Below are 23,637 nucleotides of genomic sequence, written 5' to 3'. Positions count from 1 at the left end.
CTCATATCATTTCCAAGGCGTATGATAGTTCGATTATCTATGGACGATTTCTCGCCCAATGCCCCTTAAAATGGGTTTCAAAGATACAAATGCGTCTCTCTCATTGTTCACATTCATACGCATTCATTCTCTGAAGAGCATAAGAATGCTCAGTTACCTCTTTAGTTTTTAAATGCAACCTTCCCTTTTTAAAATTAGATGTCGAATGCAGTTCAACAGAGAAGCCCTAGATTCTCATCGGCACTGACGGGATATTTGTTATACAAATGATGTGGTCTTTTGTCGACCAATTCCTTGGATTTATTTGCTGATTGAAAGGAGTTGCAATTGTGCCCACTATCTTCCTCATTTTATCGCACATTTTATATGGGAAACAGGTACCTATATGATAGAAATATAATGTCCATTCTGCAATGTAAGTTTTTGGTTTAGGGTCCAAATGCATCCTCAATGAAAGTCTTTTTATTTAATGCATATGTGGTTACTGAAGGTGAGAGCAATTACCATTTTTGAGCTGCCTGCTGTAGAATTACTGATTTCTTCTCTTTTTTTTTAAGTGAGTGCAATTGCCATGACTCGTATGTTAATTTAAGTGGCATCCATGCACCATTTTGCTAGGTGGTCTTAGGTGGTAGCTTGGGTTACTTTGGACTTCTTTCCCTGCCTGCAGGGGCTCGTGTATGGCTACACAATATATGGAGATGTTGCATGTGCATGTATTCCATGATTAATGCTAATCAAATAGGATATTATATCGGCATGAGTTGCATTTTAAGTATCTGCAGATCCATGCAAGGAACTTGTTTAATGATTTACTTATCCCAAAAAAATAAAGATGAGTCTCTTACGATAGAGATCGCATGAGATGCATTTAAGCATTCATAGATCCATGGAAGGGTTCTTGTTTAATGATGCAATCATCCAAAAAAAATATTAAAGATGGGTCCATATGATAGAGACTGTACATATTGCTAATATAATACGATTATTCTCAAAAGCTTAGTTGCTCTAGAAAAGTTGAATGCTCACTTAGTGCCATTCAAACAGGCCCTTTATTGCCCAAGACTCATCTTTTCTTTTCTATTTTTTATGAGATATGGAAGGGGTTATTGCTATCCAGCCACTCAGAATCATCGCAAACAAGAACCCAATAATTTTACCAACTAGACTAGTCCCCTTGATTAAGAAGAAGACCAAACTAAGTTTAGAATTTGCTTCACAAGGATCTTCATTTATTTGTTTCTACTTTTATCCAACTCAAAAGTTACTTGGTCAAAGTAGTCCTATCACCTTGAGAGGCTTGTCGGGACTATGTTGGTTCATGTTCTGATTCAGTTTGAAATCCCTCTACATTTTAGAATTTATTCCGTAAAGATGTGGCGGCTCAATCTTGTCTGATTTTTTTTTTTTCCGTATATGTGCATAATCTCAGGCATAATGCTTATATGGAAAGTAATTGGTAAGGTATGCATGCACCCAAAATGTTTGCATATAAAAAGGTGATGGGACAAGATTAACACCATGTCGTCACCATGTCATGGGGGGTTCCGGATGCTGCAGGAGCTAATGACCAAACTAGTCCATGGCGTGTTTCGGCCAGACTCTTCTCTTTCTTCCTTTTCTTTTCAAAAGGTTAAACAAAGACTACTGCAGAGAGAACGGAAAGTCTGCTAAAACTCTTAATTAGTACGTGTCCTAGCTTTTAAGTCTCCTTTATAATCTAAGTGGAAGCTAATAGTGCAGCCAATCGAATCTATTTTATGAATTTCTTCGGTAGATATTTTTGTTCAATTTTTTAAGTTTTTTTTTTTATTCACGTAGTTGTACATTTGTTTGAATAATTTAAAAGCATCTGAGTCGCAAAAACAAAAAATTTTGTCGCACGTCAATTTACCAAAAGCTGAGGAGGTTTAAGCAGCCCCGTTTCCTTCTCTTTGCTTTAATCGGCCTCTATAACTAAAGGCATAGGTTACAATCGAATGCTACGTAGCAGAACCTTGCACTTCTGTCATTGGGCCAGCACATGATTTACGTCAAACTCCAGAGATTCCTATTTGCTACATGATTGAGGTAAAGCAACTATATATCAAGTGCATGCATTGGAATGGATCATGCACCGGGAAAAAAAAAGAGGAAAACCTCAAAATCCTAAGATGAGTGCATCGAGTTGCACTGCCTTCATCAGCATGCACTAATCCTTGTTTCCATTAGACAGTCCTTTAATCTGTCACTCACCAATACTTTTCATTTATTAAGACTCCAAAAGAATGGATAGAAAGCTCTCCACATCCTCTTAAAGCTAGCTTTCTTTTGACCACATCACTTGAGAAGATTGTGGACCTTACAGACCTCACCTCTGAGAGTCCTTGGAAAATGGGCTCCTTTCCTGTTGTCCATGGATAATAATGGAATCTAGGAGAGACCCCCCCACCCCTTGAAAACTATTGCTCCTACTGTGGTCCATAGGGCGGCGATCTGATTTTCAGCTGTATATATATATATAAGGCTGCATTTAGCTTTGAGTCCCATAAGAGATTGGAGTTAAGAGAGAAGGGTGTTGAGGAGATAGATAGGATGTCGTTTGGTGGGGTTTGGAGCAGGGTGAAGCCATACTTGGCTATGGTCTTCTTGCAGTTTGGGTATGCCGGGATGTACGTGATCTCGGTCGCAACGCTCAAGCAAGGCATGAGCCATTACGTGCTCGTGGTGTATCGCAATGCCATCGCAGCGGCCTTCATCGCCCCATTCGCGTTGTGGTTCGAGAGGTCTCTCTCCCCCCTCCCTCTGTCTTAGCTCTGGTGTTTACTTCCACCATGATTCTCATGATATAGAGTACGTAGAATCTGAAAGAGTTACCGGTAGGCACTGAGGATTGGCATGACTTGCATAAATACATGCATGGATGTCATGAATTAGATTAGATAAGCCCTTCATCTGGTTTGATGTACCACTTTGGTCGTGATACAAGTAAGGAAAATGGAAGGTGCCCGTTGGACTCTAGCTAGAACTACGTCACCACTCAGAAAAAAAAAAGAAGAAAGGGCCTGTTTCTACCGGTCAAGGCTTGACCTAGACTTGCAGCATCTTCGTGGTGCACCACACCAATCAGATTTTTCATTCTCTTTGGGTTCTGATGATGTGGTGCTCCTGGTGCATGGTATAATTGCTCCGCATCTAAAGTTTAAGAAACTTTCTCCAAGCTCGACTCAAGTAACCATTTAAGTGTTACCACGTGGAAGCTTGGCTCGAGGTAAAATTTTCTTTTTGGCCCTTCATTAGCCAGGTGGATGCTGGAAAGCTCTTTTTCTGTTTCTCCCCCCTCGTATCTTGTCTTGTCTATTCTTTTCTTTTTACGTGATATAGAGGTGACAGTTCCACTTGCTCCATTGAAGAAAAAGCAAAAATCCAATAGATAGTTGGATCAGCACCATCATAAAATATTAAGCATTCCAAAATTAAGGAATTATGATGCCATGCCAATTTAAAAAAGTGAAAGAAAAAGGCAGAGCCTAGACTTAGGGTGATCCCACAATCAAGGACCACCGAAAAGTACCCAAGAAAAATTGAATCATGAAGAAATTAAAAAGAGCGACAATTCCTTTTTTTTCCCCTCTTCTTGTTTATAGGACCAGCCTAAGAGACAAGCAAAAACTTAATTCTATGAAGAGAATATTGTCAAAAGGGCCTGTCATACCCAGGCATATTCTTAACATGAATTCCCATGCATGTTGACTATTCTACGTATAGAGTTTGGATATTTATGCATAGCTTGTTTTACTGGGTAAGATTTTGGATCGTTTCTAATAATATCAATGCAGACATGACTTATAACCCATATGAATTAGTGGACACTGCAGCATTATATTTTGTGGGGCCGACTTTAGGCTAATTTGATGTTTATGATTAGATTTAATTGAATTTGGACCTTTTAGCCTGACGAGAATGCCATAACTTAAACGGTAAGAGTATACGAAGACTTATACATGTATATATTTAGTCCCACATCGTTTATACATTAGATAGATCTTGAGTACTTATATAGAGCTCAGGAATCCAAATAACATCTTTCAACTAGTCTTTTTGGGTGAAATCGTGGGTCTTAAACCCAAGCTTCCTTGAATTTCATTTGAATCTTAAATCTTTCTCATAGTCTCCACATCATTCGATTCAAAAATAATTTTTCTTCTTTTAAACTTTGTTAAACAATAAAAATGAACCTATACCAATTTCCTCTCTACATTTCCATCATGCTAAGCTAAAGTGAAACATTTATAATTATTTTCCTTGGTCGTGCAAAAGCCCATACATATGCACAAGAATTTATAATTTTTACAAAAAAAGATTGTTACATAAAATACTAGGTCAGTCAAAGTAACAAGTTGCTTTCTCAATTTACTTTGGAAAAAAAAGTTTCATTCTCAAGGTCATTAGAACCAAAGCTGACATAGTGTAAGCCAAAGCTTAACCAAATTAATCTTCCCTCAAGAAAACAAAAGAAAAACACCCTGGCACCTCTATCAGGGTCCAGTTCGCAGATTGGTCAGTCCATTTTTCACCCCAAGCACGAAGAAATGTGCACCACCGAATTTGATGTGCTCACCCACGAAACCAAAGCCAGATCGAGGAGACAGGTCTAATCCAGATTGGTTGGATCATGGCGTGAGTTTAGAGTCACAAGGTCCGTCTGATCCATGCACCCTTAGTTCTTTTATTTGTGGAACCTCTTATGCACCAACGCAATACTTCAAACTATTACACCCATGAATCCATGATGCAATGGTGATGGAGACAACTTAATTGTGGGCTTTGGATACATACGAGCACATCCCATCCTCTAATGTTCTAGTTTAAAAGCAGCCCTCTTTAACACTTGAGCAGCATTATTAGCTAATTGCATGCATGTCTCTTTCTTCTTCTTTCGGCCAACATGTCCCTCTCTTCTCTTCAACAGGAAAGCGAGGCCAAAGATGACACTCTGCAACTTCCTCAAGATAATGGCTTTAGCACTACTAGAGTACTCATCTACTCACCCACCAAAGTTCTATGTAATTAATTAGATCAAACTTCGTAAAAATCAACTTCTTCTTCCTTAATGCTGTGCCTCATCTTCCATGCTAGGCCTGTGCTCGACCAAAATTTTTATTACATGGGGACCAAGAACACGAATGCAAGCTTCTCATCTGCCTTCTACAACATACTTCCTGCGATGACCTTCGTCAACGCCGTTCTTCTCAGGTAATAGCTTCAACCATCTCTATCGAAATATCTTAAGCAAAACTTTTCGCGCAATTATAAACTAAGTTCTGCAGGCTAACTATGTTTCATTGTGTGATTAGAATGGAGAAAATAGATATCAAGAAACGGCGCAGCCAAGCCAAGATTGCTGGGACTCTGGTGACTCTGGTGGGTGCATTGCTTATGATACTATACAAAGGACCGGTGGTGGACTTTGTATGGACAGAGGGTCGACGGAGCCACCACAACAATAACACTGGCAGCCAAGATGATAAACATTGGCTTGAGGGCGTGTTTATGCTACTGTGGAGCTGCTTCTGTTGGTCTGCTTTCTTTCTGCTACAAGTAATGCTCTTTCATCACCAGAATTGAAGCTCGAATAATGCCTTATATATGTTTCAATCACAGAAGAAAAGTAGACATCTCTAGGTGACTAATTCACCATGATGGTTGATTCTTTGGTTCAGTCGCATACATTGAAGTCCTATCCGGCAGAGCTTTCCTTGACCGCCTGGATATGCGTCATGGGTATGGTGCAAAGTGGTGCAGTTGGTCTCGTAATGGAGCATACTGCCAAGCCATGGTTGATAGGATTTGACCTGAGACTCCTAACGGCTGCTTACTCCGTGAGATGCTTCTTACAATGGGATCTTTGTTTGAGATAATTATAGATGTTGAAGCATCTAAATCATAGGAACAGACCAAACTTATGCCGGTATTTATGTTCCTGAGCTAATAACTTTTATCAATTGAACTGATTCTAATGCAGGGAATAATGTGCTCCGGGATCGCATATTTTGTTCAAGGAATAGTGATGAAAGAAAGGGGCCCTGTCTTCGTGACTGCATTCAACCCTCTTTGCATGATAATAGTAGCTATTCTGGGCTCCATCATTTTAGCAGAGGAGATCACTTTAGGAAGGTATGAGTGAGTTCTTGTTATCTCATAGCAGCTATATATAGTGATATAGAGTTTGGTTATACACTGACTTCTCTGAACTTGATAGGGTGGTTGGAGCAACTATCATAGTTATTGGTCTCTACTCTCTCATATGGGGTAAGAGCAAGGATCACCTGGCCAAATCCTCGGACGATAACGAGAATAAATTAGGGGTGCTCGAGCTACCGATATCTGAGACCGACGCCATTAAATCTAATTCTGCCGACCATGCCACTGTTGCAGAGATTCCTTGAAGAATTTAGCTCCATTTTCTTTACGCAACTAGTAGAATATGCTGTCACTTTCTTAATTATGTAATGGAGCCTTCAGCTGTTGAGTGCTCGCACTTTATGCATGATTTGGGAAGGAAATGGACCGGATGCAACTTGGTGTCAAAAATGTACAAAAATGAATAAATTATGATAAAATATTGCGTGCATGGCTAAAGGTTATCATCTCAATGCAACAGTACTTTAAGCTAATTTGCATGCATCATCTCAATCATTCTCGCTGTTGGTCCCGCCATCTTTTTCTCCTTTCAGAGGTGTTGAGCCTTCACCTTTCTCCATTGGATTATATCCTCCTTAAAAGTTCGTTGCACCATGCAAATGGGATTGCTGCTGCAAAGTAGTAGAACTTCCAATGAATGGCATGGAACACTACTTTATGATTGCTTTTACTTTTTTGGTGAATCCAGTTCACAGAGATGAAGAAATGAGCACTTGTTTTAGTGATTCAGGGCGCATAGATGCTGATGTGCCTGGAATTTGTTCCTTATGGTTCAGGTAACAAGAGTTCAGACCAAGATGGTCGGTCCCAAGATAAGAAAGCAGCACTAGAGTCGGATGCCTTCTTACGCTATCTATAAGGGCGGAAAAAAAATCAAAGTCAGCATGATGATTTTAGGAGGCATTTCACATAGTATTTGGTCAAAATATTTTGCACTAGCACATGTGATATATAGGATGGACGATCGTGATATATAATCGTGGGATTGTAACTCTATTGTGATTAATGGTTCATATTTTCTTTGGATTAAGTAGGTAATCTTGTTTTCTTTTATTCGGATGCGGGTCGCATGAGAATGAATTGAAAGTATCATATAGCTCAATATAAAGTATAAATAGCATTAAGCTTTTTTATGGTGATAGGCAGCGTCAGAATATTGGTGACGTCCATAGAAAACAACCAGAGTTATTTATGTTTTCTTCGATTTCTTTGTTTGCTCCAAGCTAATTGTGCTTAAAATTTTGACCATAAGTCCGGTAAAGTTTAGGAGTGAGAAACTCATTTTGCTTGTTAAAGGCTTGATGATGAAATCAAACTCTGCTTCTAGTTTGGGTGATTTATCGAATTCTTCACTTGTTCCTGTGAATAGAAAGCTATGCATGGATTGCATCATCCCCCGTTCAAACAAGCCCTGAAAGCTTAATAAAAAATCACTAACCAATGCAAGTTGACTGCCTGGGCAAGCAACTAAAGTGAAGCAACTAGGAATCATAGTTCTTCTAACTATACAAACTATCGGAACTTAACAAAAATATCTTCATATGCTGAGATCAATCACTATCTGTCGTATGACCCTACCCTACCTCTAGAACCAAAATGACACATCAAATTACCAAATAATTCACCAAAATAAAATGATGGCACGACAACCTATAACGGACATCCAAAAGACCGACACTTTAATTAAATTCACTCTAAGACATGATCTAGAGAGACATGTACAAGATGGTGCACTATTCAATTAGACGAAAAATAAAAATTAAAAGAAAAGATATATAACACTTAAGTTAACACCAGCATAGGGTGACAATTTATGATCTAATATGCTAACTCGACAGACTTGAAATAAGTAGACTTGTTGGTTGTAAATAAGTTGACCTGACTATTATCCACCTATAAAGTGAGCCTGTTAGAGTTTAGAGTCCTATCCTATCTGACTTATTTTGGCACATTTAATAATTAGGTTGGATCAACTTGATCGCAACCCAACCCATCTAAAGTTGGTTTAACTTGTCTAACCTAATTTGACCTATTTGTTAAAAGATTATGTTTGAGATGTTGGGCCATCTATTTAATCAATATGATGGCTTTGGATTTGAATTTTTGATTTTATTTAAATTGCCCAGGTTTAAATTGAAGGATGTTGTTTAAGTGCCCGTGCCTTGATCCAGTCTAAACCAAACCCCAACCCATTGCCACCAGAATGCAATTGAGTTCACCTCAACCAATGAGGTTTGGGTTTACTCGGGCTATTTGAGCCAATTACTTGTGGGGCCTTCTCTCGCATCGCTTTGCCCGGAAATAGCGTCGAGCCGTCGAGAGTCCGGCCGGTGCCGTATCCTGTGTTCGGCGACCAAAACATAAGGTGGAGAAGTCGACAATGAGGAGAGGGATGGGGACGGGGAAGGGTGCCGTGCTCCGGCGAGCAGACTTCGTGCTGCTGCTATTCTCCGCTGCGCGGCTGCTGGCGCCGCCGCTGCGCGCGGCGGCGGTGTGACGGAGCCTCCCGCCTTCGGGGACCAAGTGCGTGTCGGAGGAGATGCACGCCAACGTCATCATCCTGGCCGACTACACCGTGGTCTGAGCGGACGACTCCCACGGCACCGCCTCCATCTCCGCCAGGGTATATCCATCCATTCCATTCCCTTAAGCAGTTAAGCTATATTGCGTAAAAAGCTACGATCTTGGCATCTTTCTCCACCTGCATTTCTCGTTTCCATCATTAATTCTACAAGAATATGATGCCCAGATATTAATCTCTTTTTGTAAAATTGTTACCATAATCGCGAATGAAAATTTGAACCGTGAATCCATCATTATAAGTAAAAAGATGCGACTTTTTTTTTGTGGTGTGAAAAAAATGCGATTTTGGATCTCTTTTCCTTCTTGGTTTCTCGTTTCTTCACCATGGATCCATTAATCTTCAGTATGATTATTAATCCATTAATCCCGCTTCTTTCTTTCTTTCTTTTTTCAGCTTGTTAGTAGAATAGAAAGAAAACATTTTGAATATTGTTTTATATCTAAACTCCAGTCAACACCTCGAATCAAATCTTTCATCCTCCAAAACCCATAACCCTAACAAATTCTTCCATCTTGATTCAAATCCCTAAGTCATCCGATCTTCCTCCAAATCTCTAACTCTGGAAACATCAAATATAGGACAGAGGCCTAGTGTTCTTGTAAAGGGTATAAGCCAGAGATTCAAGTAGGGGTCGCCTTGCTTCCTATTTGCCTATGGTTATATCTAAATTCTAGTCAACACCTCAAATCAAATCTATCATCCTCCAAATCCATAACCAGAAACAAATTCTTCGATCTTAATTCAAATCACTTAGTCATCTGTTTTTCCAATTTCTAAATTTAGTAACATCAAATAGAGGACAGAGGCCTAGTGTTGCTATAGAGGGGTATAAGCCAGAAATTCAAGTAAGGGTCGCTTTGTTTTTATTTGATTCATATATTCAATTTCTAAAATCTAAATGCTTGCAACTTTCTCTCTCAAGGACAAGGTGTAAAAAGATCTGTGTCTCCATCAGGAGTATGGATATTAGGTAATCAAGTTTGAATATATATATATTTATCGGAAACCAATTAGATTCTTAAATAATATTCCAATATCTGAACTCATCAACTTATGAAATCCAATTTGCAGGATCAAAACCCAAAAATCTGAGTCAGATACAGAGTCGCACACTTGTTAGTTCCCCACATTGGCAAATGTCAAGAGCTGGACACTCCAATCTTCATGGATTTTTACCTTTCCTAACCTTGATATCGTGCAATGATCACTTTGCCTTAGTCATCGACTTGTCAATTTACCAAACTTACTTTGACCTAGTTTAAATTTCTTACTAATAATTCTGACTTTGGATCTCTGTCTTGACTGTTCCTATGATTTCAGTTTTTATCACATCAGAAGGGGAAGATATTGTTGCATTTTACATCCTCTAAGTCGTCTACCCTACATACAGCACAACCTTTTAGGTCCTTAATGACATTTATGCATGTGTATGTGAAATGGATGGTGTACATGCCAAGTAAACCATGGTATCTCTTCAAAAAAAATGCCTACATATTTTCACAAAGAATTCAGAAGGCTGCACTTATTGTGATTAGAAGGTAATTGATATATAATTCTATACTTTAAAATGACGATACATCAATTTTTAGAACTGTAGTGGTTTAAAAAGATAATTGATGAGCAATCCTGTACTAATTGTGATGTCGTATCGATTTTTATAACTGAACCAGGACATTTGATAAAATTGATTCTTACCTAACTTAACTCTCTCTCAAAAGTAAGAAGTCTTTCCGTATGATGGTTTAGGGAAACCCATTGGCTTTAGATGGATCTATATCTACTATCTACCTGAGAATGACATGTTGTTATATCACGAAAAGCAGAAAGCATGAATTAGATCTGCTTTTTATAAAAAAATCAGGCTATTCTTGAAAGTAATCATGTATGTAACTGAGATATACTTGTGGGCAAATCTTGAGACTGCAATCCCAAAATGCTCATTTTTTGTCTATTTTGCTGATTCTTTGTATCACTTGGTTTACTTACTAGCAGTGACATACGCACACTTGGAGATTTCTTTCCTGCAGGGCATCCTCGCTTCTCAAAGGTCATACTAATGCAGACTTAACCATTGCAAAATATGATCTAGCCTGATTTATTTTGGTAAAATTAGGATATGGGTCAATGTTACTACTCAATAGTTGGTTTTATGTCATGTATTTTTCGTATCACACTATTGATGAAACCAAGGTCCGCCGTACCGGTGGCGGCCTGGACCGGTACAGTACCGGTCCCGTACTGGTTCCGGATTCAACGCTGATCCACGCCGGTCCCATACCGATCTGTACCGGTTCCGTACCGGTCTCGTACCGGTACCAATACCGGATTCCATGCTGATCCAGTACCGGTTGGAGGCCGGACCGGCTCGTACCGGCCGGTACAGACTGGTACGGCAGACCATGGATGAAACAATTGTATAAATTTAATGGGACTCCTACCTGCATAAGAAATTATAGATTTGGAGAAGAAGTTTGCTATCCCTAGTCGTTAATTGAGAAGACACCTACTCATACTTGCATCTAAGCATGTGATATAAGTGATTGGCTGTGTCCTCTGGGGCAACTTCAAAATATATCATGAGAGCTGCTTTTTAGTTAGGAAGCCATAACAACTTTGTCTGATGAATTGGAAATCTGTAAACTAATATTTGAGAGCTTTGTCCCAGTAGCAAGGCAGGTTTTGTAACTTACAGTTCTTAATTATTGCAAGTAGACAATGATAAGTTTGTAATGGTTCTACATGGAGCAGCTAATAGGTCACCAATGACCCAACTTGATGGTTAGGCTGTTATTAGTTATTTGGACCTAGAGAAGGCATCTGAACTTACAATCATTGAGCTCTTAGAACATGATCCATCTTTAGATCGACATTCTATGGCTACTGCTTAATGTTGCATATTCGGTTTTCTAGGATTGCTAGCGGCGTGGGCTCTCTTTGTTTCCAGAAAAACAGATGATTAGTTTTATTATCAGATCCACTCATGTTATCCTGACCAAATACAAAGTGGTTATTAATAACTCAATCCGGAACTTTGCATTTTCTTGAAAACAAAGTTCTTTTGAAGGGGTTCCCATGGCAGATTGTTGCTTGTTTACCATCTTGCTTTCATGGGATATGAAATCATACTGCTTGGTATGAAGAATTGGTGATGTTTCTTTTACCATTGGTCTTGGTATGTTTAATATGGTATGTTTAAAGATCAGACCATCAAATGCTTTGCGTGTTTCAATGTGAACATGGTGGCAACTTTGTGATTGAATTTTTAGCGATTGAGGGTACTCTTATATTGTATGTTTTCACTCAAAGTCATGTAAAGGCTCCTCTCTGAAAGAAAATTCCAGGGCATATCAGAGCATAGTTAGTTTGGCGAAAGTCATCTAAAATTATCAATAGATTGGAGATATCATAATAATGAAGTAACCACATCATTAAGGAGTAAACATTGTATCAAGATCTCATAATAATGATAATATACTACTTAAAAAATTGTTAAACTAATAGAACTAGCAAAATGTCTGAGTTTTTTTTTTTTGGAGCCATAAAACGCGTAAGTTATTTGAAAAGCAAGATAGATTCGTAATGTTGCTGTTAAAAGACTAGACGGCTAGAAATATGTAGATTAGGTCACCGTACTTACTATTGACCTTCAGATAGGCTATCCCTCGTGGTTGGAAATTCCTTGCTTGAGATTGCTATGAAATCTTTCAGTGCATGCCTATCGGTATGTTTGCTCATCTCTTTACATCAGCTAATAAAATGGTGGACCTTATGTTTCTCTTTGGATGATACGATATTATCTGCTCGGACATGTTCTACTGAAGTGCGTTAAACAGCCAACTGTGATTTCAAATGCCAATTCTTTGGGTTCATATTCTTAAAATTTTCAACTAGTGATGATATAAATGAGTTGTGAGGAAACTCTTATTTCCTAGGGTATTTACTATGTTTTATATTGATTTATTTTTTCTTAATGCAAGTTTTTGCCCGTCGCAATGACTAATTTCTGCTTCTTTTTGTTTGTTTCTATTTTCTTAGTTTCATGACTTCTCCTGCAACATAGGTTTTGACTTGCTCGTTTGTGTTAAAGAATAGAAACATAATAGATGTGGGTATTAAAACATACTAAAAGAGAAGGATGGGCGGATGGTGGAGAGTCTTTGAGCCATGTTGGGTATGTGTGAGACACTCCCTCACAGGCATCAAATCTTCCTCCCCACCTGCTTTCCTACCATAATGTTGGTGTATGCTACTGTATTAAATATTTGAACAAGCTCTTAGAATTTACTATCTCAGTTGTCATCTGTTCAAAAAAACTATCACGCAATTAGATTCCTCACACAGATCATGAAGGTGCCTTTCAGAAGAATATATCTGAAACTTTCATACAAATCCAGACATTAAAGAATAATGACTAATGGAACATGAGACATCCCATGAGCTGAGATTAAGGGGCACATGCCAACCAAGATCTGGTCGCCTATCATCCAGATGCCCATATCCTCTTATGATGAGGGCTAATCTTGTCATCTGTGGATATACAACTCATAGCCATCCCTACTTCGGTATGGATGATATCAGGGGTTAGAAGATGTTATTAAATAAGTCTGGTACTGGTCCCAACAGGCGCTGGACGGTAGATGTGTCCCAAGCTTAGCTGAATCTAAGCAGTAATTGATTCCTAATGTTTGTTAACTAGTGCAGCTGCAGCGTTGTATTAGGGAAATTATTAAGGATTGAGAGCATAATAAAGTTAAGATGCTTAACATGCATGCTTAGATGGTCTTTAGAGCTCACTAATCTCTTCTGGAAGTCTGTTTCATTGTTTGGAAGATCATAACTTCTTCAAATCAGAGAAAGTTGACTCAAAATTGAAGAGTCTGATGGAAACTAGATCTCTTGTAACTCAACTAATTAGCACCCTAATTATCATTAAAAAATATCAGTTTTCACTTTAATCTTTTTTCTTTAAAAAAAGAAGAAGAACATTACATCTTTGGCCACCAAAACATTAACTCCGACCAGTAACGTTCTACAAGGAGATCCGGTCTGAGATCTTCTTATAATACAAGCACATGCAAGTTTTCTGTGAGAAAGTTGGCCGAGAGTGTTCATACTTGGCTACGAGTCTTGAAAGCTAATAATATCATAACAAAATTAAATTATTTCTTGTTGCAACATAAGTGGTTTACCTTATTATAATAAGACTATAGTGATGAGATCATTTGTCCCATATTATATGTGTTTGGCGTTTTGTTTTAAGAACATCCACTTGGAGCTCTCTACTCACCAACCCCCTCCTGTCCCTCCCCCTGCTTTCTTGAAAGTACTACACCAACAGAAAAGAAATGAAGGTAACAATTGCTAGGGGGCCCTCTATTATTTTGGAAATGTTTACTAATATGCTTAATTCTTGGAGTGTGACTCTTTCTAGCATCAACAATGTTATACACCACAATTATTATTCACAAAGGAAATACACTGCATTTAGAAATGAGAAAAGCTATTTTTAAGGTGATGCACATTTGGTAATATCCAAAGTCTAGCTACTGATAATATTTTTTAGGGACTTGCAATAAGGTTATTAGTGAAGAGAGAGTGCATGAAATGGCGTATTAAAAGCTGCAATGCTACTGCTAACAATTATGTATGCTGTGCAAAAAGGAGTTTACTAGCAGTAGCACCAAAGCCATCTTTATGAAGTAAGATGAAGAGAGAAGAAGAATTTAATACAGATGTACATTGACATTGTAAGCTCCTTTTTAAATTGGAAAAATACACATTAATAAAAAGAATACACATGATTAAGACTGATAATTTGTGAAATCTATTTGAGTAATTCGGGCTAGAAATGAGTCTGAGGCCAATTTAAGGCATGTCAAGTATAGTCTCAAGGAAACCATATTTCAGACATGCGATGACTGGATGACAGTCATACTTGAGTGACCAATTGACAGTGCCTCCTCAATTGACTCAATCATCTATGCATTGTTATGTAGTTTGAGAGAAGCCTTCTTTCGACTTCCCAACAAAAAAACACAGTGAGCTAATCTCCTAAGTCTGCCCAGATATGAAGGATGATTAACTATTGGATCACCCATTGTTCTGCTGTCCATTCCAGACAGCTCCCTTATTTTAATGATTCTATCAGGTAGCGCATGGTGTCATATATAATGTGAAGCTTTTCTTATCACAGTCTTCAGTCATATAATAAAGAGGCAGGAGGGAGAGAGAGACAGAGAGACAGAGAGAGAGAGAGAGAGAGCAGCAAGGTTTGAAGATACTGTTCTAAATGAACTTTGGAGTAGAGTTGATTGTAGACCCCGGGCCTCAGATCTAAATTTTATTTATTTTTACTCGGACTTCGAGCCGGATCTATTTAAAATTTATTATTTTTTGTGCCCAAATTTAGCCCATGATTAGCTCTACTCTAGAGAGGACGCAGATGAGGACCTTCCCGAGCCTAGAAAAGATTTAAGGAATAAACAAGCCGATTCTTAACACCCTCATATCTAACCTATAACCTATATACATCTCCCAGGTCAAGTTTGTGGCTTGAGTTCCGCTCGCTCAATAAGTATATCAACCAAACTAGACAAATGTTTTGCTTGTTCAAGCTCAGTTTGATTAAACTCAAAATATCAATAAATAAAATAAATATTATTCTATTTATTAATAAAATACTATTTATATTTATTAATTGAAAGTTAAAATAATTTTATAAAATAATGTCTTGATTTCAAGATTGAGAGATCTTTAGACTTCAATCTAATTACTTAGAGGAGCTAGACACGAGCAATTTAAGATGTGAGTTTAATTTAAAATGAAGTATGTCAGCATGAACTGCATCTGGTTGTAAATATAATCAGAGTTTGAGGTAGCTTGGCTCGCTGAAGCTCGCCTACTTTGCACTAGCACTGATCATAGGCTGGCCTCGAGACTAAACTCTATTTATTTTTAGTCTAGCTTCTGGCCAGACCTATTTAAAATTTGATATTTTTTGTGTTCGAGTTCGATCCATGTGATGCTCTATTTTGCAAATCTGGTACGGAGAGAATCCCATCATGGGCCGAAATTAAAATGCTAAACCTTATAATATATCGCACCACATGACATCAGTTGTAAAGTTGTATGATAGAGTAAAAGGTTTCATGATGAGCAATTGGTGTGTGACAGCGTGAGATTACAGTGGCCTCTGCAGCCAGCGTTTTGGAGCTTCCCCCAAGTCAAGACGCGTACGCGTAAATGAGCTCAGAAGGGCAGTTGGCAACCTTAAAAGCGTGTGAGATTTTATCGAAAAAGAGAACATGTGAGATGCTGGTGAGACCCACAAATTGGAGCCATATAGTTTATGAACGGACCCAAGTACCATCTCAACACATAGCAAGGGTTAAATACGTCGGAGGCAGCCTAGTTCTTTCTCGAGTCTGGCTTGAGTTTAATGAGTTAAATTAGAACTTGTCGAACCCTTTTTATCAATTGTAATCAAGCTCAACTAGATTAGGTGTAGTTCTGCTATAACATACTTCATCTAGGAAGAGCATGGGTGGTAGTTTGGGGTTCATGCTCAGCTAATCCATTTAGACTTGGGCATAACATTTGCTCCAGAGAAGATAATGTAGGATATAGATTGAAATCTAAGCAAACTACTAGGAATCATCAGTATTCATTAGAGCGGCTTCACTATATTTTGTCCAACATTCACAATTTATGAGATGATGTATTAATTATTTATAAATAAATTATTGATCATGATTATATGCTTTATACCAAATTTTGTCATGATATGATTTATCTATTATAGTCCAACGTCACTTGAGACAACCAAACGATTAATAACAATTTTCAGTAACTTTAATAATGGAACCAATTGATATCTACTTATACGCATCCATATATATATATATATATATATATATATACACACACACACACACACACACACACACACTCCAGGGGATTTCCATATAGTTCTAATCAGATATAGGTTGATCGGAGTCGTTGAATGTCATTTACTATCTCTAAACTACTTACATACTAAAAATCGGATGATTTGGAGATATCTAATCTATGCATCCAAAAATAACAGTCTAAGTAATGTTAAATTATATTTTTTTTTTGATTAAATGATGCATAGGTTAAGAGATTTTAAATCATATTTTTTTTAATAATATATATATACAGTTTAGAGATAGCAGAATATATCTAACAATTTGGAGAATCGTGTGAGACTCTCATTGTCTAATGTAGATTTGATCGAATCTGGATGGAGACTATGTCTATATGTATGTATGCATGAATGAATGAATGAATGATGAGGGCCATTAAATCCAGATCTATAGTTCCATAGCAGATCATCCTTGGAAATGAATCCCATATAAGAAGTCCCAAACCGCTGCCTAGTTATCCGGCTCCAATATGCGACTTCCCTTCAACAAAGATGTCCTTTTCCTGAGAGCTGAGTCATTACGCGGTTTGAGCTTTGCAGGCCAGAAGAGATCCAGCTAAGTGAAGTTGTTGGGCTGCATGCATCGCATCTCTCAACGTCCCGGCTGAGCCCCTGAAAGCGTCCCACTCCCAAATCCACGAAGCTTCCTTAAGGAATCTCATGCCATCTCTCTCTCTCTCTCTCTCTAATTTTTATTTCCAAAGCGAGGCCGTATAACTAATAATCTTATCTTCATCATAATACAAATGAAGGACATTGCAGTCCACTGCATTTTAACATTTATTATGGTTCGATGCATTAATTAGATAATTGTCACCAAGAAGTTGTCCCTCATAATTTAAGCTTAGTTAAAATGCAAAAAACCGTCAATATATTTACTGTTGCTGACGAAAAGAATCAATGTAAGTTACAGCTCGGCCGTATGAACACGATATAGAAATTGTACCTACTACATACGTATAGAATATATTCAAAGAAAGAGTGGGAAGAGAATAGTATATAACTAAGAGCAGTAATCTAGCCACTTTCTCATCTTCTCGAGATCGTCCGCTTCCTTGAGCTGGATAGGTGAGTTTCCAAGCAGTTTCTTAATTACTTTGTTATGTGGAACCAAGTGTGGAAAGGTGTATATATATATATGTGCAATCTTATCTAGATGTTATGATTGACAAAATTATTCTTCTTTCTCTATAACTAGATTAAAAAATGAAGCAATGTAAGATGTAACAAATGGTGTGAGATTCATTAAGGTGCCATCATGCGCACTTCTTGTGCATTTTATTTAATTATGGTCATCTCTCCCTAGAACATGCCAAAGGAGCTAGGTATAATTGGGGTTCAACATCATGCTGCCACCTTGTTGAATTCTCAATGCTTGGATTTTTCATAGCTACATGACATTAGATTATTGTGAGACAACTGGCTTCCAAGTTGCACCTGACAAACGTCTCGTATCTGAGCCACATTACATGCAAATGTCACTATATGATGCTACTGCCCGAATCACACGTAATCAGATTTTTAAGAAGACATTGACATAGTTATACCATGCCGAAAATTTTCATAAAAGAAAAGATGCTCGAAATAAAGGTGGTTCCATCATTGGATAGCATTAATTAAGTAGACACTAATTCAAGAAAAATATACTTTTCTTATGTGCCACCAATGTTATCAATTGACCTGCTGCCTCGTATATACATGGCCATTGCTCTTTTTTTTTTCTCTCTGGTACCCTCCTTGGACCAAAGAGTTATCCATAGAAAAGAAAAGAAACAGGAGTTGTGAAGAAATTATTACTGGACCTTCAGAGACGAGGAGATTTGTATATTCTTTTATAATATTTTTGTACAATTACTTACAATGGTAGTAAATATAAGTATGAAAATATACAATAATAGAACTCAAGAATATGTTTTGAAAATTCTTTGCTAAGTAGCTACACGACCTTGAAGATTTAATAGATTCTACGAATGTCCCAAGAACATGCTTTGAGAATCTTTTAATTAAAAATATTTGGCAATAGATTTCAAGAATATGCATCAATATCCAATTTTTGGAGTAAAGACTGAATCCAAATAAGTTCAGCTGGAGCATTAGCAAGTTTCTTAAGCCATTAAAATCCATGGATAAGGTTTTTAGTTTAATTAAGGGTATAATAGGTATATTATACAACTTTTTTTAGGAAAATAGATGCTCAACTAAATATAAGCCACTCTAAGATGTACCACTTTTTTATGATCCGCCACAATTATTTTTTTTTAGGCATCCTATTCGCAGGAATTATCTTCTCAGAAAAAAATATTTCAGTGATTTTTTTTTTTCTGCGAACCATACGAGTCTGTAGGAACTTCAGTAGGCAAGAAGGAATAATAGGCTTTAATACCATAAAGAAAAGAAACTGAAGTTGTAAAGAATTTCTTGCCTGTCCTGCAATGAGATTTAATAGATTGTATAAATATTCCAAGAATATACTTTGTTAATTCTTTAAAAGAAAATTTACGATAATAGATTCTAAAAATATACTTCGCAATTCCTTAAATATGCTTGGGTGATTTTCGAGTAATTGGCTGTCTAATTTTGGAGAACTTTCTGGAGATTTATGCAATCAACACTACCATTCTCCCCCCTATAAATAGGCCACCCATCTCATTCACTTCTCCCACTAAAAGATCATAGAAAGAGCAAGGGAGCAAAAGTAGACAAACAGGAGAATCCAGCAGTGCGTTAGCATCATCATCCATCCATGGTGAAGAGCAGCGGCAGCAGCAGAGTCCTTCATACACCCAAGTCTTCCATCCCGCTTCTCAGCACCACCATGACCACCACCACCATGACCAACCTCCAACCAAGGGTGGAAAGTATTAGGAAGAGGCCATATAAGGGAGTGAGGATGAGGAGCTGGGGTTCCTGGGTCTCAGAGATCAGGGCACCCCACCAGAAGACCAGGATCTGGCTGGGTTCCTACTCCACCCCTGAAGCCGCTGCGAGGGCCTACGACGCCGCCCTCCTCTGCCTCAGGGGCTCGTCGGCCGCCCTCAACTTCCCCACCTCCCTCCCCTACCACCCTCCCAATACTGTCACCTCCCCAAAGTCCATCCAGAGAGTCGCTGCTGCCGCTGCGAACGCCGCCACCCCCACCACCTCCACGCTCAGCCCTGCGATCACCCCATCGCCGTCTCCTCCCTCCCCTTCATCTCCATCTTCGCCATCCGACACCACCCAATACTCTCCATCCACAACGACGACGACGACCAGCTCGAGCAGCTGCGTAGCGAGCACCATGGAAAAGGAATGGTGGGTCGACTTCGGAGCATTCCAGTCACCGATATTTGTGGATCAAATTATCAACCCGTCGATCTCTCCTTGGGAGGAGTCGGATGAGGAGGGAGACTTCAAACTATGGAGCTTCTGCTAGAGAAATATTATATATTTCCCCTCTCTAGATTTAGATGAGATCTAGAGGAGGTGATACTGACAGTAGGTGTCCGATAGGTAAAGATCCCATGGAGCTACATGGTTTTAGGTTCTTCCTTGGAGTTCCTATAATTGCACACAAACACAGGTTTTCAATATTTATTTGCTTTGGCTCAAGAGGTGGCGAACGACAAGAGCTATCGGATTGTTTCGTCGTCGCATGGAGTTCTCTTTTTCATGGATGTATGGATTCCAATCATAACTTGGGAAGTGTGCAAGTGATCAGGGATTCCTTTTTCCTAATTAGAAAACTTTGGAGGGAATAAATCCAGATTTCTCGTTTTTTTTTTTCATGAGGAGGTGGCAATGGCCGTTGGATCGACATAATGGATGGAGTGGATGGCTCTCTGATGGGATGGGAAAGGGGATCACTACTGTACCCCCTTCAATGAGTAATGCTAGCTGAGATTTTCTTTGGGTGGTACGGTTTCTTTACTTCTGTATCCTTTGGAACATATTCCCACGGTTCAAGTACTTGATCACTTTTAAACTTTCTATTGTTTCATTTCTGCCTTCTGAGATCATTTTTTTCTCTATTTATTTTTATTTTTTGGAACTCCATTTTTCTCTTTTGTTCGAGATCATTACACACCTGCTTACTCGTATATGTACATGCATACATATGTACATACATTCATATAATATAAACATACAGGTGTTTGTATGCTATATACTAACATGTATGATTTTATGGAATGGCAATTTTGTTTTCAAGATATAACCAATTAAGCTGGTTTTCTCCGCTTATAAATTACATCCTACATATTGCACTTCAAATATATCACTTGAAAATGTCTTCAAAACATCCCTCCTGACTTCTTATTTTGCCATGCTAGCATGGTTGTATTGGAAATCTAAATTTGGAGTGTTGGCTTCTAACAAAATGCATAGAAGCAAGGGTTGGTCCCTGTTGCTATTAGCCAAGATACTGACTTATATCAATATTGGGCTCTTGTTGATCGATATTTTTAAAATCTAAGCTTATTATCCCAGCTAAATAAGAGGGATATTCTTGAGATATTGGCCAATATGATTTCAATATATTGAACAAAATTTTTCACCTTTTCTCTAATAGGGTGGGTAAATACTGACCAGAATTACAACTTGCCCAAACTTTATATACATACATACATACATACATGTAGGTGGTGACGATTTTTTCTAATCGCATGGGTACTTGGTTACTTGAGTCCATTGGATTTCGATTCTACCTCCAAACCAATGGTCACCATGGGATCAGGGAACCATTCAAACCTACCTTAGGACTGTAAGATAGTTACCATGGTGGTATGATGGGCTCCTTAAAGCTTGACTTTAGGCGACTGGGAACATTGTCCCTTTTTTTGATGGGATACAAGGCTGTCTAATTAGAACGAAGTAAAAATGCTGAAAATAAAAGTGGCCTAGATATGGTGTTCAAGATTACCGCATTTTCTTTTTCATTTCTATTTCTTTTTATATCTCTTAGTTTGTAATCCCAGATCTTCTTTTCTTAGCATTATTTTGTTATTATATTTTAAGTATATGACAAAATGTATTGAAGAAAAAATTTGCAACATGTCTTTGATCTATTAGCGGGGGGAAGAAAACTTTCTAGCACAAAGAGGGCCAACCTGACTTACTTGCAATTTATTGGTCTAGACTTGACCATACATACGGGTTGATTACAATCCAAGCTTGGGCCAGTTATCTAGGAATGTGGGTCAAGTACAAGCTTTTGAGCCTATTTGGGCAATTGGGATTCAAAAAATACTCGATAGTAGCTTTGGAATGGGCTGACCCGAATTCCATAGAGAGAGAGAGAAAAAAAAAGCAGCATATATTCATTACATGTCTAGGATTATGTTTGGTCAAACCTAAGTGGGCACCTAATAGTTTAGAGATAGCCTAAGATAGAAGATGGGCTGAGCAATGAAGTTCAAATTCTATCATTTAGGCTATATAGCTGAAGAGAAAGTTGATGTAACAGTGGAGATCTATCTTTCTTAGAATCTTAGTCTTTTTATGATTATTTTTACTTTTCATCTTTATTGCAGAAAACTTTAGTATCTAGAAGAGTAATTCAATCTCAATTATGCAAGCGAAGACCTCATTAATATAAGCAAAGATAAGTAAGTTTAGTTTTATTATTTGTTAATATAAAAAAGAGATATAGACCCTATTTTCTCTTTTTTTAATTTAAAATAAAATTGAGCAAAGCATGTCAGGATTCCTTCTCTCTCTTATTGATTAAAATTTACAATAAGAAAATGGCTCTCCAACCTTGGTTTGCAAAGAAATTCTAATACCATCAAAGAAAAAGTGGGCTTTCTCCCCAGCTTTCCAATTCCCTCGGCACTCCAAAGTAAATTTACCCATTAAAAGGTGCTCTCTCTTGACCCGGGCAGACTCTGCCTAATCTAGGCTTGGTTGCCAATCCTAAAAACTATCGGCCACACCTCACCTGCAATTATAGACATTCTTCCTATGTAGATAATTGATTTTAGAATTTTAATATCTAAAATTTACTTAGCTTGTCCTTTACCCAAAATCTTTAGCAACCAGATGCATTTTCAGGCGCATTTCATTGTTCGTATCAATTCAATGCGTGGTGTTCCTGCTAATGTCTTGTCGCTTCACCTGATTGCAACTTTCTCTCAATTTGATTGCAATAATGAGATGTGTCATGTATCAACTATCAGCAACACAGCCGGCTGAAGAATTGATTCTAGAACACTCTACTCAGCTGACAGCTGGCTTCTTCTTCTTCCTCAGCAAGATACCAAGATTGTCTTCCCCTGTAAGCTACCAGGTTTCTTCCAGAGCAAGACTCAGCAGGGCAGTTCTTCACAAGCCTATAAATACCTGATTCCTGTAAGCACTGTTTAATTTTTTACTGAAGCAAGACACTGTAGCTGAGCACTGTAGCTCGTACCAGTGAGAGGAATATAATGTTTCAGTGAGAGAAGCCTAATACATTAGTTTTCTTCTCATCTCAACTCTTCTCTGTTCTATACACTCTGAGAATCTCTTTATGGTATCAGAGCGGGTGGTCCTCCCTTCCATCAACTTCCCACCCTCCCTCTTCCCAATTATCAGAAGCATCAATGACATCCTCAGTTCGATCAGAAGAAGTTCAACACTCATCCGACTTGATATTCTCTCCAAAACTCAAGTTCCTGGTTACAAGAATCACATCTCTTGTTTCTATTCAACTTGCATCGGACAACTACCTTACCTGGAAATCGCAGATCTCTCGGGTATTTCGAGCATCAGGCTATTTCGGTTTCCTTGATGGATCAACTGTATGTAACCCTCCCTCAGGCCCTTCCAGTAGCTCAGATGAATATGATAATTGGCTTCTGATTGATCAATTTTTAGCCACTGCTCTTAATTCAACAATTTCCCCTGCTATTCTGCACCATGTAGTAAACTTAGATCATAGCTTTCAAATTTGGTCTGCTTTGGAAAC

The 23,637-nt window shown here is 38.2% G+C and overlaps 2 protein-coding genes across 2 annotated transcripts; both read left to right on the top strand.

Annotated features, from left to right (window-relative positions):
* The first annotated feature begins 2,517 nt into the window (after positions 1 to 2,517).
* Positions 2,518 to 6,656, top strand: LOC103701905 (WAT1-related protein At1g21890-like). The gene is made up of 7 exons (XM_017841524.3): positions 2,518 to 2,765; positions 4,952 to 5,014; positions 5,119 to 5,235; positions 5,337 to 5,580; positions 5,703 to 5,861; positions 6,005 to 6,156; positions 6,242 to 6,656. The coding sequence occupies exons 1-7, from the start codon at positions 2,575 to 2,577 to the stop codon at positions 6,426 to 6,428; spliced, it is 1,113 nt and encodes a 370-aa protein (XP_017697013.2). The 5' UTR covers positions 2,518 to 2,574; the 3' UTR covers positions 6,429 to 6,656.
* A 12,570-nt stretch (positions 6,657 to 19,226) lies between these two features.
* Positions 19,227 to 20,691, top strand: LOC103701823 (ethylene-responsive transcription factor ERF014-like). The gene has a single exon (XM_008784013.4). It carries the CDS (start codon positions 19,456 to 19,458, stop codon positions 20,125 to 20,127), a length of 672 nt encoding a protein of 223 aa, XP_008782235.1. The 5' UTR covers positions 19,227 to 19,455; the 3' UTR covers positions 20,128 to 20,691.
* The last annotated feature ends 2,946 nt before the right edge of the window (positions 20,692 to 23,637 follow it).

The sequence above is a fragment of the Phoenix dactylifera genome, chromosome 9 (genome assembly GCF_009389715.1).
Source record: "Phoenix dactylifera cultivar Barhee BC4 chromosome 9, palm_55x_up_171113_PBpolish2nd_filt_p, whole genome shotgun sequence".
Classification (NCBI taxonomy): Eukaryota; Viridiplantae; Streptophyta; class Magnoliopsida; order Arecales; family Arecaceae; genus Phoenix; species Phoenix dactylifera.
Note: the sequence above shows the minus strand (reverse complement) of the source record. Positions and strands in the feature narration are given on the sequence as shown.